General features: G+C 36.8%; 1 protein-coding gene across 1 annotated transcript in view; it reads left to right on the top strand.

The window, feature by feature from the left end:
* MYH7B (myosin heavy chain 7B) overlaps positions 1-12,319 on the top strand; it is a 77,008-nt gene that overhangs the window by 56,870 nt on the left and 7,819 nt on the right. The window contains exons 21-32 of the mRNA XM_083358256.1: positions 1,412-1,535; positions 2,022-2,158; positions 2,781-3,036; positions 3,436-3,678; positions 4,382-4,558; positions 4,845-4,990; positions 7,152-7,242; positions 7,934-8,323; positions 9,338-9,464; positions 10,421-10,539; positions 11,438-11,634; positions 11,897-12,246. Of these exons, the coding sequence (XP_083214382.1) occupies positions 1,412-1,535; positions 2,022-2,158; positions 2,781-3,036; positions 3,436-3,678; positions 4,382-4,558; positions 4,845-4,990; positions 7,152-7,242; positions 7,934-8,323; positions 9,338-9,464; positions 10,421-10,539; positions 11,438-11,634; positions 11,897-12,246 (2,357 nt within the window). The remainder of the gene's footprint in view (positions 1-1,411; positions 1,536-2,021; positions 2,159-2,780; positions 3,037-3,435; positions 3,679-4,381; positions 4,559-4,844; positions 4,991-7,151; positions 7,243-7,933; positions 8,324-9,337; positions 9,465-10,420; positions 10,540-11,437; positions 11,635-11,896; positions 12,247-12,319) is intronic.

Genomic DNA, 12,319 nt, shown 5'->3' with positions numbered 1-12,319 from the left:
AAAAGAAGTAAGAGTGAATAGGCCAATTGTCTGAGCACTGTGGTTTGGTTTGGCTAATTATAGTTAAATGAACTTAATGTCAGATTAGAACTTCAATCATTTATATTTTGGGAAATCATCAAACTCCTTAAATGGAGTTAAACTCTTTTAAATCTAGATGGAGTATAGTAAAATGTATATATAATGCTATTTCTGGCAGTAATGCTTATTTAGTTACTCCAGTTGGTTTTTTTAGTTTTTGAGAGTTATAAAAATAATTTGGTGATTATTTCTAGTGCAACTTTATTCATTTTCTGAAGGCATATATAATGATGTAAAATAAGAATTCATTTATTGTTAGCCTAAAAATTCCTAGTGATGAAACAGAACAATCTCATATATCAGATATAGCACTGGCTGAGAAATTAATGCTTGAAATTAATGTGTTTTCATTTTCATATAGTTAAGGAGTTTTACTTAACATAGGATCTCCATTGTAATTATAAGACTGAAGTAATTTTTTATATATTTTTTCTTCGTTACAAATATATTTATGAAAGAAATATTAAATATGGACCTTTAAAATTTCACATCTCTCATTAAGATTACAATTACACACACACATATACATTCAGACTAAAATTTTTATTTAGTTTTTAAAAATATTTGCTTCTTGTTTTTTATTTGCTTTTATAGTCAATGCTTTTTTAATATATGGATATTTTAAATATTTTTTTAAAAATAAGTTTATTCCATTTAAGATTTAATAGAAGCATTGGGGCTATCCAGTTCAACTTGCCTGGATTACAACATTCCAAAGAGATGGTTTTTAGCTGTTTCTGGAAGGTGTCCAGTGAATGGGAGCATATTTAGCCCACTGTGTTACTTGCAACATCCTGTCACCTTCACATGGAGTAATATGTACTCTACTATAATTGTACAGAGAGTAGTATGTTTCTGGAGAATGAAAACTGGGATACTACAATTGAAATACTGCTTGTTTTTTTTAATGTGTGTTGCATATAAAAATATGTGAAGCTTTGATTGTACCATCTTTACTGCCAACTTGACTTCTTTGAGCACAGTCTTGCAGGCATCCCTTGGTACTTTTAAAAAGGATATTAAAAAATGTGGAGAAGTTTATATTATATTAAACAGGCATATTCAGCTTCATTAACAATAACCAAAACACATATTTAAGATTAATAACCTATAAGATTAATGACCTATAGCCATCAACTGTATATATAAGGTATAATAATATCCATTATTTAATGTATTATTTAATTCTTCACTCCAATAAAATCAGGGTTTTCCAGACCTTTTTTTACCAAGTAAATTGTTTTAGAATCTAAGCAGCTTACACAAAGAAGTACTCTTGATTCTAAACATCTATTTCTTCAACTGTTAATCTTACCCCCTTTACCTCTAGGTATCGTATCCTGAACCCAGCTGCAATACCCGATGACAAATATGTAGATAGTAGGAAGGCCACAGAAAAACTGCTGCTTTCTTTGGACATTGACCACACACAATATAAGTTTGGACATACCAAGGTATTTGCTGTGCAAGTAGCATTTATGAATTGAATAACTTGATTTTACTGTGACAGAAAAATGCTGAGGATGAACACAGTGTGTATGTCTAAGCTTAATTTCGTATTCTTCCTTTTATATAATAGTTTTCTTTCTTGACTGTTAGCTTCATATACCTTATATTCAGTATCTACCATAAAGAAGAAAGCTGAAATGCAAATATATAAGCAAAAAATAAATCAAAACATTTCATAAGGAAATAAAATATAATAACATAAAATTTAGAAACAAAAAATATTTTGTTTCTGAATAAGACTATTTTAGAATCTCAAAGTAGCTTATGGTGAATTAAGCCTAGAATGTCTTCTAATTATGATTCATTAATTAGTCAAAAATTAAATGCAAACAGCACAAGAGAATTATTCTTCAGAATTGTTGAAATATATTATTCAAAATCAACATGAAATCAATTATATCTTTAGTATAATAAATCTTCCTTAAATTCAGGTATTTTTCAAAGCTGGTTTGCTGGGTCTACTGGAAGAGATGCGAGATGAACGGCTGGCTAAGATTATCACCCTCCTGCAGGCCAGGATGCGTGGGCGCCTCATGCGAATTGAGTACAAGTTAATCATCACCAGAAGGTATAACAACAAAATTACCCATGCACATACTTTTGCTTAATGCTATCTGTAATACTTAATGCTTAAATCACTTGCTTTATGTGTAACTGCTTGCTTAATGGCTGACCTACTTTTGTATGTTATGTAACGGTTGCTGGCTGAGCTAGACTTGCTGTCTCCAGTCTGTTAAGTAGGTTTGGGGAGGGAAACTGCTGCTTTAAATCTATTGGTCACCACCTAGAGGCCAACCGTATAAATAGCTGCATGTTCTGACTGAGAATAAACTTGTTGCTGTTTGAACCCTTTGTCTCGATTAATGTCTTCAAGAACTGAATACTTAATATCCATTGGGATATTATAAATTTTATTGATTAGTGAGACATCTTTGTGAAGGAGGTCCCTTTCTCTTTATCGTATCTGTTAATTTCAATAACACTCCTATCAATATTTTGCTTTTCAGAAGGAGAAACATTAAACATTTTTTAAAAATCTGCATATAAATTATAGCCCAGTATTTTCACCTTCTCTTTCTATTTTCCTCTCAGAATCTTCAGTTTGATCATAATTTTAGACAGAAGTGTAGATGACCTGCCTCTGATCCTATAGATTTCCATTTTTAATATGTTTTGTTAATTCCTCCCAGAGAGGCCCTCTATACCATCCAGTGGAACATCCGTGCTTTTAATGCTGTGAAACACTGGTCTTGGATGAAACTTTTCTTTAAGATCAAGCCTCTCCTCAAGTCAGCTCAGTCTGAGAAGGAAATGGCTAACCTCAAAGAGGAATTCCAGAAATTGAAGGAAGCTCTGGAGAAGTCAGAAGCTAAACGGAAGGAACTGGAAGAGAAACAAGTCAGCATAATCCAGGAAAAGAATGATTTGTCGCTACAGCTTCAAGCAGTGAGTAACTTATGTAGTTAAGCATTCCAGATGAGCTTGGCCATTGATACATGTTCTAGGTGGAAGCTGGGATTGAATATGACTGTAAACATTTACAGACAGACATTCCTTTACATACTTAATAGATGTTCTAAAGCTATAAGACCACTCCATACTAGGTCAAACGAGGAGTATATGTCTACAAACACTGTGATAAAATTTTCACAAATGAATGGGCCAGATTTTTCTTCCAGGGAAAAGATGAAGGCACTCAAATGAAGTGAGAATCACTTTTAAATGTCCATAAATGACAACTATCTATAAAATAATCATAGCTTTTAACATTCATTTTCCTACAGTTTTAAGCTTTAACTAACAACTATTAGAGTGGCAATGTGCCCCTTTGGATATTCCTCACAGGAGCAAGATAATTTGGCTGATGCGGAAGAGAGATGTGATCTCTTGATTAAGACCAAAATTCAGATGGAATCCAAAGTGAAAGAACTGATGGAGCGTCTGGAAGATGAAGAGGAAATGAATGCTGAGCTGACTGCTAAGAAACGAAAACTGGAGGATGAGTGTGCTGAACTGAAGAAAGACATTGATGACCTAGAGATCACCCTGGCCAAAGTGGAGAAGGAGAAGCATGCCACAGAAAACAAGGTGAGCAAAATGTCTATGGAGATTCTCAGTCATCCAGGTCATTGTTAGCCCAAAGATGCTTTTTTCCACGATGCAATTGGACTTTCTTTTTTTTTTCTTTGAAGACCTTTCTCTTCTTATCCAAGAAGCTTCTTAGTTCTGACATTCCCCACCATCCAGTCAGAGATGAAGAAGCTTCTTGGATGAGAAGCAGAATGTCTTCAAAGAAAAAATAGAAAGTCCAGTTGCCTCATGAAAAAAGCATCTTTGGGATAAGGTGAGCAAAACTGGAGTAAATAAGAATAAGGACATAAACTGTCTTGATTGCTCATGTAGTGTATACAAAATGTATATTTATCTGTAGCAGTTGAAACTCTTTACTGCATTTAACTATAGAGATTCACCTACAGCTCAGGTAAATCCCTAAAAAGCATTAAGCTATTTCAGTTCTTAATAGCATTCAGAAGCCTATCAGCAACAAGAGAATGTTCTGTTTTCTTTAATCTCATATAACAGAAATTATGCACTTTTGGTGTAGATTATTGGGAAGGATGAGACGTAATTACACACATCCTCTGTTGTGTTCTAATGGAATCTGGAACTAATATGGTTAGCTTTACACTTTCGCAAAGGAAAGTGAACTTTAAATTTTTACTAATTTTCATTCTGCCATGTTACGAATATAGCCCTCTAAGGCTTAAGATATCTGATCATATTATCCTAGGTGAAAAACCTGATTGAAGAAATGGCTGCTTTGGATGAAATCATTGCTAAGTTAACCAAGGAGAAAAAGGCACTACAGGAGGCCCACCAGCAAGCTTTGGATGACCTTCAAGCTGAGGAAGACAAAGTCAATACTCTAACCAAAGCCAAAGTCAAGCTGGAACAGCAAGTAGATGATGTGAGTTAACACATGACAATGGACTGTCACAATGGAAGAACTCCTGTCTAGTCTTAATATTATGTAGTATATCATGGGTGGACAACCTGTAATAATATAACTGGATGTAACCCATATCCTTTTTTTTAGGAAATCCTGGAACATTTTTTATACCCATGTCAATTTCAATTATGTGGATACCAAAAAAATTGGCACCGCCTATTTTTTGGTATCCACATCACTGAAATTGGCATGGATATTGCAGTGCCATTTTTTCCTACTATTTTATGGTTTTTGTGTTTTCTAGCTGGAAAGTGCTTTAGAGCAAGAAAAGAAGATACGGATGGACCTGGAAAGAGCAAAGCGCAAGCTAGAAGGTGATTTAAAACTAACACAAGAATCTGTGATGGATCTGGAGAATGATAAGCAGCAGCTTGAGGAGAAACTCAAAAAGTAAGCATGCAGTTTCTCAAAATGCTCTATAGACAACCAAACCATATTATGCATACTCTGCTATTTAAGTTTTATTTATTTATTTGTATCCCACCTTTATTATTTTTACAATTAACTCATGGTGGCAAACATATCTGACACACCTTCCTCTTCCTATTTTCCCCACAATGGTATTGTGAAGTAAGTTGGTCTGAGAGTGAATGACTAGCCCAAAGTCACCGTTTGGTTTTCATGGCTAAGACAGGATTTGAACTCACAGACTCCCGCTTTCTAGCCTGGTGCCTTAACCACTAGACCAAATTGGCTCTCTTTATAATATTCTCTTTACTTTTACTTTACTGTTTATTTTAATACTTTCTTTATAATATTTTAATGGCAGAAGATATTATGAATCAAGTACTGCTATCTATTGTTACTATTTTAATCATTCTTATTCCACCTTAGAACTTTTAAGCAATACTAACAGACTACACAGAATTATTGTTATACTGCATTGCCTAAAGCCATCTTGAGAAGATAGCTCTTGTATACGAGGCATTCTTTAAATGCATATGAAAAGAAAAAGATGCAATAGGGAAGCGGTCCGGGAATGGATGGGGAGGAACAGGCTTCAACTCAACCCGGACAAGACTGAATGGCTGTACATACCAGCATGTCAGGATATTCAGAGTATTCCATCCCTTAATATTGGGGGCGAGTTACTGCCCCCCGTAGATAGGGCTCGCAACCTGGGTGTCCTCCTAGATTCACAGCTCTCCTTAGAAGATCACATAGGAGCTGTGACTAGGGGGGCTTTCACTCAGGTTCGTCTGGTGCGCCAGCTACGACCCTATCTGGACCTGGATGCCTTACGTACAGTCACCCATGCACTTGTGACCTCTCGTCTTGACTACTGCAACGCTCTTTACATGGGACTGCCCTTGAGAATCACTCGGAAGCTTCAGCTGGTACAGAGTGCAGCTGCACGGACGCTTTTGGGGGCTCCCCGATACTCCCATATTACACCTCTGCTTCGTGAGCTGCACTGGCTTCCAGTTGCCTTCCGGGTGAAATTCAAGGTGCTAGTGATGACATACAAAGCCCTACATGGCATGGGTCCGGAATACCTACGGGAGCACCTACTGCCAGCGTCAACACCCCTCCCTCCTGTGCGCTCCCACAGAGAGGGCCTCCTCAGGGTGCCACCGGTCAGAGAATGCCGGGTGACCCCCAGGGGGAGAGCATTCTTGGTGGGTGCACCAATCCTCTGGAACCGCTTACCAGCCGAAATCCGGATGGCCCCCGACCTTCGCACCTTTCGGCGAGATTTAAAAACCTATCTATTCCAGCAAGCCGGCCTGGCCTGATAGATTTGGGGTTTTATTTGTAGATCTGGGGTTTTATTTGTTTTATTGTTGGTTTATTGTATACTTACTTTGCTCTGTACACCGCCCTGAGTCCTCCGGGAGAAGGGCGGTATATAAAACGAATAAATAAATAAATAAATATATTTTAGAGTTTGTTGACAAGCCCATAAAATTCATATGATTTGGAAAACAAATAGCTGTAAAGATGCCTGTTTCATCACTACTTCATAGGAAGATCATTAAGAAGGAATGGAGTACATCTCCACCCTAAGATATTTCAAGAAATAAGTTAGTTTGGTATAAGTAATAATTCAGTTGCTAAATAAATCTTGTTAACAAAAGGCACTGTGAAAATTTTGCTTGCAGGAGAAATGTTCAGTTTCAGACAATAGCCAACAGATAATGTTATACCCTATTGATTTCAGAAAAACAAAATTTTTGACTTACCTCTCTTGCTTGTAGTGATTTTCCTAGTTTCAATTAAAAGTTTCTTTCGGACAGGTTAGAAGAATAGAGAAAAGGTAAGATGAAGGGTTGCAGATTGCAGCTATTTGGGATGCTAATTTTGCCTTCAAGAAAAATAGAAGCAAGAGGCAAATGATCTTCCTCTTTGCCCGAGACCTTAAAGTGAATGATTATCACATTAAAAGAGAATATATGTAGCTCAGAAATGAACTGTGGAGTCCTTGTTGCTCTCTGAGCTTGATTGTTTGCAAGAGAGCAAAAAGGACTTCACAGATTGTCACAATAGTTAAAGAATCAAACATTATAAGTATAATAAGATGCACAAGTTACATTTATTTATTTTTCTGTAGGAAAGACTTTGAAATAAACCAATTAAATTCAAGAATTGAAGATGAACAGCTTCTTGGAATTCAGCTGCAGAAAAAAATTAAAGAACTTCAGGTAAATATATATAGGTTTAAATGTAGGCTGTAGATGGACCATCTTAGTTGGGTTACTTCAAGGGTTGTCTTAAGCATCATAATTTCTATTCCTAGTCCCTCAAAAGCAGTCTGAAGATTGTTTTTTTTTCTTTTGCTGATATTGCGAAAGAAAAATGACAACAATGAGAAAAGGACTAGGACTAAAGCTCGGAAGACAAAATCTATGATCCCGGTGACCAGCCCAGATTGGATCATGCAACATTATCTTGGGACACATATATTTGCCTTCATTCATGAGAAAAGGACTGCTTATCTGCCTCAATCAACTGTTGGTCCTAAAGGGAAAAAAAATATGTCAACCCTACTTCATACACAAGAGAAATCAAATAAATTATGAGGATGTTCCTCTGTCCGTATTTAATGCTTTTATGTTAAATCCATTTTTCTGATTATATACCAATAATCTGATGAGGAACAAAATATTAATACAATTGAAAGAAAGGTTGAAGTATTTTCCCCTTTCAGCATATTATTTGTGGCAAAGTGGGTTAACATTCCATGTAGTTAGTGAGGATTCTTAAGTAATCCATTGGTCATCTAGGGTTAATGTGGTCCATATGTTGGTGAAAACCCAGGTAGAAATGGTACAAACAAGTTGGCTTCTGGCAGAAACAGGAAAGATTTTTCTGTCATTTGTTTTCTTTTTACAGGCCCGAATTGAGGAGCTGGAAGAGGAGCTTGAGGCAGAGCGAGCTGCCAGAGCCAAAGTGGAAAAGCAAAGAGCAGAAGTAGCTCACGAGCTGGAAGAGCTGAGTGAGAGGCTTGAAGAGGCAGGAGGTGCCACAGCCTGTCAAATAGAGCTGAACAAGAAACGTGAAGCAGAATTCTTGAAATTACGCAGGGACCTGGAAGAAGCCACCTTGCAGAATGAGTCAACTGCTGCCACCCTGCGCAAGAAGCATGCTGACTCAGTGGCTGAACTGGGGGAGCAGATTGACAACTTGCAGCGTGTCAAGCAAAAGCTAGAAAAGGAGAAGAGTGAATTAAAGATGGAGGTGGATGATCTAGCTTCCAACATTGACTACCTCACAAAGAACAAGGTGAATGGTTGAGTCATGTGGAATTCTATTAACTTATTGTTTGTGTATTAATGGATAGCAGGGGAGAGTTATTGTGGGGTGAATGTCTCATATAAGAGCTATCAGTATGATGGAGGGTTTATTCCTCCTACAGTTGCTACTTTGGACTTTGTGTCAACACTTTGCATTATGCTAGTTCTTGCTTTTCTGCTTAGACTAGTCTTTCTCAAACTTGGCAACTTTAAAATGTGTGGATTTCAACTCCCCAAATTCTCCAGCCAACCATGATGGTTGGCACAGTCTCTTTGGAGCTGGCTTCATGTGAAGACATATATAATTCTAAGAACATATAGGTACTTTTGAAATGTTAAAAAGCATATATTTGGTTCAAAAGAGAAAGTATTGAGAACATTTATCTTATCAAGATTCTAGACTTAATGGCTGAAAAAAACCCAAGAGACCTGGTTAAAAAGTGTCACAATAGTTAAATAATCTCAGAATACAGACTGAAAACAAATTTTTGCTCAGCATAATTTTAGCCAACCTTAGGACTAACATAAGCAGAATGAATGATACAAAGCTAGAAATAAATCTGTTTTTTGGAAAATCAGTTGACATTAATTATGGAAATTGCAAAACCTAAGTTTTCCTAACAAAGAATTGTTACGATAAAAAAGATGACAGTCTTCCTTCAGTTTGGAAATACAAATCAGATTTATCTAATGCAGAAATCAGATACTGTATTTCAACAACTCTTCTTCCACTTTCTGAATGTCTTATCTTCAGTGCATTCCAGTAGTTTCTTTTACTGATCGGGATTCTGAATGACTGATGGAAAAAAGCAGCAGATAACTCTTCTTAGGATGCCTCATGCTTCCCAGCTGTACATTCAATTGGGAAGCTAACAAACTTGCCACTATATAACACCAGAGCTGAACCATGGAGTAGAATTCTTAACCTACACCGGACCTGTTCTTTTTTTATTTAATTCTTAAACAATTCCAGAACCTATCAGCTCTTTTCTTCCTGTTTCAGGCAAATGCTGAGAAACTCTGCCGGACATATGAAGATCAGCTAAGTGAAGCCAAGTCAAAGGTGGATGAGCTCCAGCGTCAGCTGGCTGAAGTGAGCACCCAACGTGGGAGACTGCAGACTGAAAGTGGTACGTTATGCAAACACTTTCTAGATCCTGGGAAAAGACTAAGCTCTCAAATCTGGTGTAGCAGTTTTTACTCTTGAATAGTACCTGTAATGGGTGTCCCCAAGGTGGGATCAATCTAGTAATATAGCATTGATCATTGATATTAATACTGGATATATCTTATGGCATATGAAGAACTAAAGCTGCTGCAGAACACTGAGGAAATGTGGTTTGGAACAAATGAAAAACAAACAAACAAACAAACAACAAACAAAAAAGGGAATTTGTGCAATTCCAAAAGTAGGTAGAAGAGGAAATTTCAGCCACTGTGATCTGTCATTGAAATATTACCTTTTGAAATTACCCGAGGTATAGGAATGTTGTTCTCTCTTGAATCTGTGATTAGCAGAAGTTGTGGAGAAATCTCTGTGTATTGAATTTGAACTTAATGTGTGGTTTCTCAGCCTTATAATGGCTCACTGGTGGAGGTTTTTAGGGGAGAAAGTTATTCTTTTGTCTTCATTAAGGGTATAAAATACAACTGCAAGCCATCTTGGCCAGCATGATTAATAATGAAAACTATTGTATTTCATTAACCTCTAGGAGGGCATATAAATTATCCACATTTGTTGTAATTGTTTCATTAATGTTTCTTAACGATTAGTTAAGAAAAAGATGAAGAGTTATTATTAACTGATCTGTCAGCACATTCATAAAGCCCAGGATGATAACAGCAAATATGACAGAGTAACCAAGAACCATGTTGATATGCTGTTATCAAAGCCCTATCAACTAGCTTCATTTTCTTGAAAAGATACAGCTTTCAGTTTTTCTGTTGAACTCACAGAATATCCATTGGAAGTCAGGACCAATCCTGAAATTTGCTGTCTATTTTTGATACCAAAGCAATTGAAAACTATGAGTACTATGATGAACAAATTTGACCGTGATATGTATATATTTTTTTACAAAATCAGGTGAACTTAGTCGGCTTCTTGAAGAGAAAGAATCTCTTATAAACCAGCTGAGTCGGGGCAAAACTTCCTTTACCCAAACCATTGAGGAACTCAAAAGGCAGCTAGAAGAAGAGACCAAGGTGATTATTTAAACATATAGAGGTTAGATCTGTGGTAATGAGCAACTGATTTTCCTAGATTCATATTGATGTTGTTAAAAACCAGATCAAATCTTAGAGCCTATGAATTAAGCAGAAAAAAGAAGGGTTTCTGTCTAGATATAGTATCTTTTTTACTCCATTACTAAAAATATATACCACTTTGAAATTTAAGAGTGGGTATTTCTGAATAGACGGCACAATTTGGGGAAGTTTTGCAATCTTTTCCTGTCATTTTAGAAATTGTTTTGCATAGCTACATTAAGACATTATAGATTCTGACTGCACCACATATGCCCCTACTTTTCTCCTTTCCCTCTGCTGATATCATGCAAATGATGTTAGTGAGTAAGCAGGAATCAGCCATTCTTGATGAGACAAAATGGCTGTATAAGCATTGGGCAGATGCCTTTTCATCTCAAAACCAATATAAGAGTAGCCAAATTTTCAATGATCTGAAAATATGGAAGGAAAAAAACCCAGAGTTCAAAAATTATAGTGTTTTTTTTAATTGTATGCTTCCCAGAGTTATGTTTTGTTATGTATAAGCAAGTAATAAATATGTGAATAGCGATACACATAGAATTTTATTTCTGTGTACAGCAGAAACCAGATCTCTGCACTGTACACATCCCTATTCTTCTCATAAACCATGGCTATCCTAACCAATAATTACCTTCATAGCTCCGTTATGGGAGTAGAAAGCATATACATCCAATAAATATGCAGCAGCAAGCCATGCCACAATGCTTAATTGGTCAAAATGCATATATAGGAACATATCAAATCCCATTTTTATTTGGCATGGAGAATGCTGGAATATTAACTGCTTGATAAAGAATTGGTTTTATTTTAATCGAAACAATTTTCAACTTTTCAGTCCAAAAATGCTTTGGCTCATGCTTTGCAAGCATCCCGCCATGACTGTGACCTTCTGCGGGAACAGTATGAAGAGGAGGTAGAAGCCAAGGGGGAGCTCCAGCGCTCTTTGTCTAAAGCCAATGCTGAAGTGGCCCAGTGGAGGACCAAATATGAAACAGATGCCATCCAGAGGACAGAGGAATTAGAGGAAGCCAAGTGAGTTCCTCTAATAGTCATTTACACTAAATATATTCTAAGTATTAGAATTCTTTGATAGAGGGAAGCACTTTGGTATCACAGTGATGCCTATTAACATCTTTGCAGTGAAAGGAGGGGAAAAATTCCATATTAGGAGTTGTTGTTGCAGGACACCATGCATTGGAAGTAGTAGTGTTCAGAAACTACTTCAGAAAAGTTTTGTCTCCAGTTTGTGTGCCAATAACTTCCCTATCTAATCAGGATGATTGGCAAATTTCAGGAAGAAGCTGGCCATCCGTCTACAAGAGGCAGAAGAGGCTGTGGAAGCAGCCCATGCCAAATGTTCCTCTCTGGAGAAAACAAAGCATCGTCTTCAGACTGAAATAGAGGATCTGTCCATTGATCTGGAGAGAGCTAACTCAGCTGCTGCTGCTTTGGACAAGAAACAACGCGGCTTTGACAGGATCATTGCTGAGTGGAAACAGAAATATGAGGAAACACAAGCAGAGCTGGAATCTTCTCAGAAAGAGTCCCGTAGCCTGAGCACAGAACTTTTCAAGCTCAAGAATGCTTATGAAGAGTCCCTGGAGAATCTAGAGACTCTCAAGCGTGAGAACAAGAATCTGCAAGGTATTTTTATTTATTTATTTATTTTAATTCCATTTATATCCCGCCCTTCTCCAGGCTGAATCACTTCTAAATG

The sequence above is a fragment of the Vipera ursinii genome (assembly GCF_947247035.1).
Source record: "Vipera ursinii genome assembly, chromosome: 3".
In the NCBI taxonomy this organism is placed as follows: domain Eukaryota; kingdom Metazoa; phylum Chordata; class Lepidosauria; order Squamata; family Viperidae; genus Vipera; species Vipera ursinii.
The sequence above is the reverse complement of the archived record's forward strand: the minus strand, read 5'-3'. Positions and strand labels throughout refer to the sequence as shown.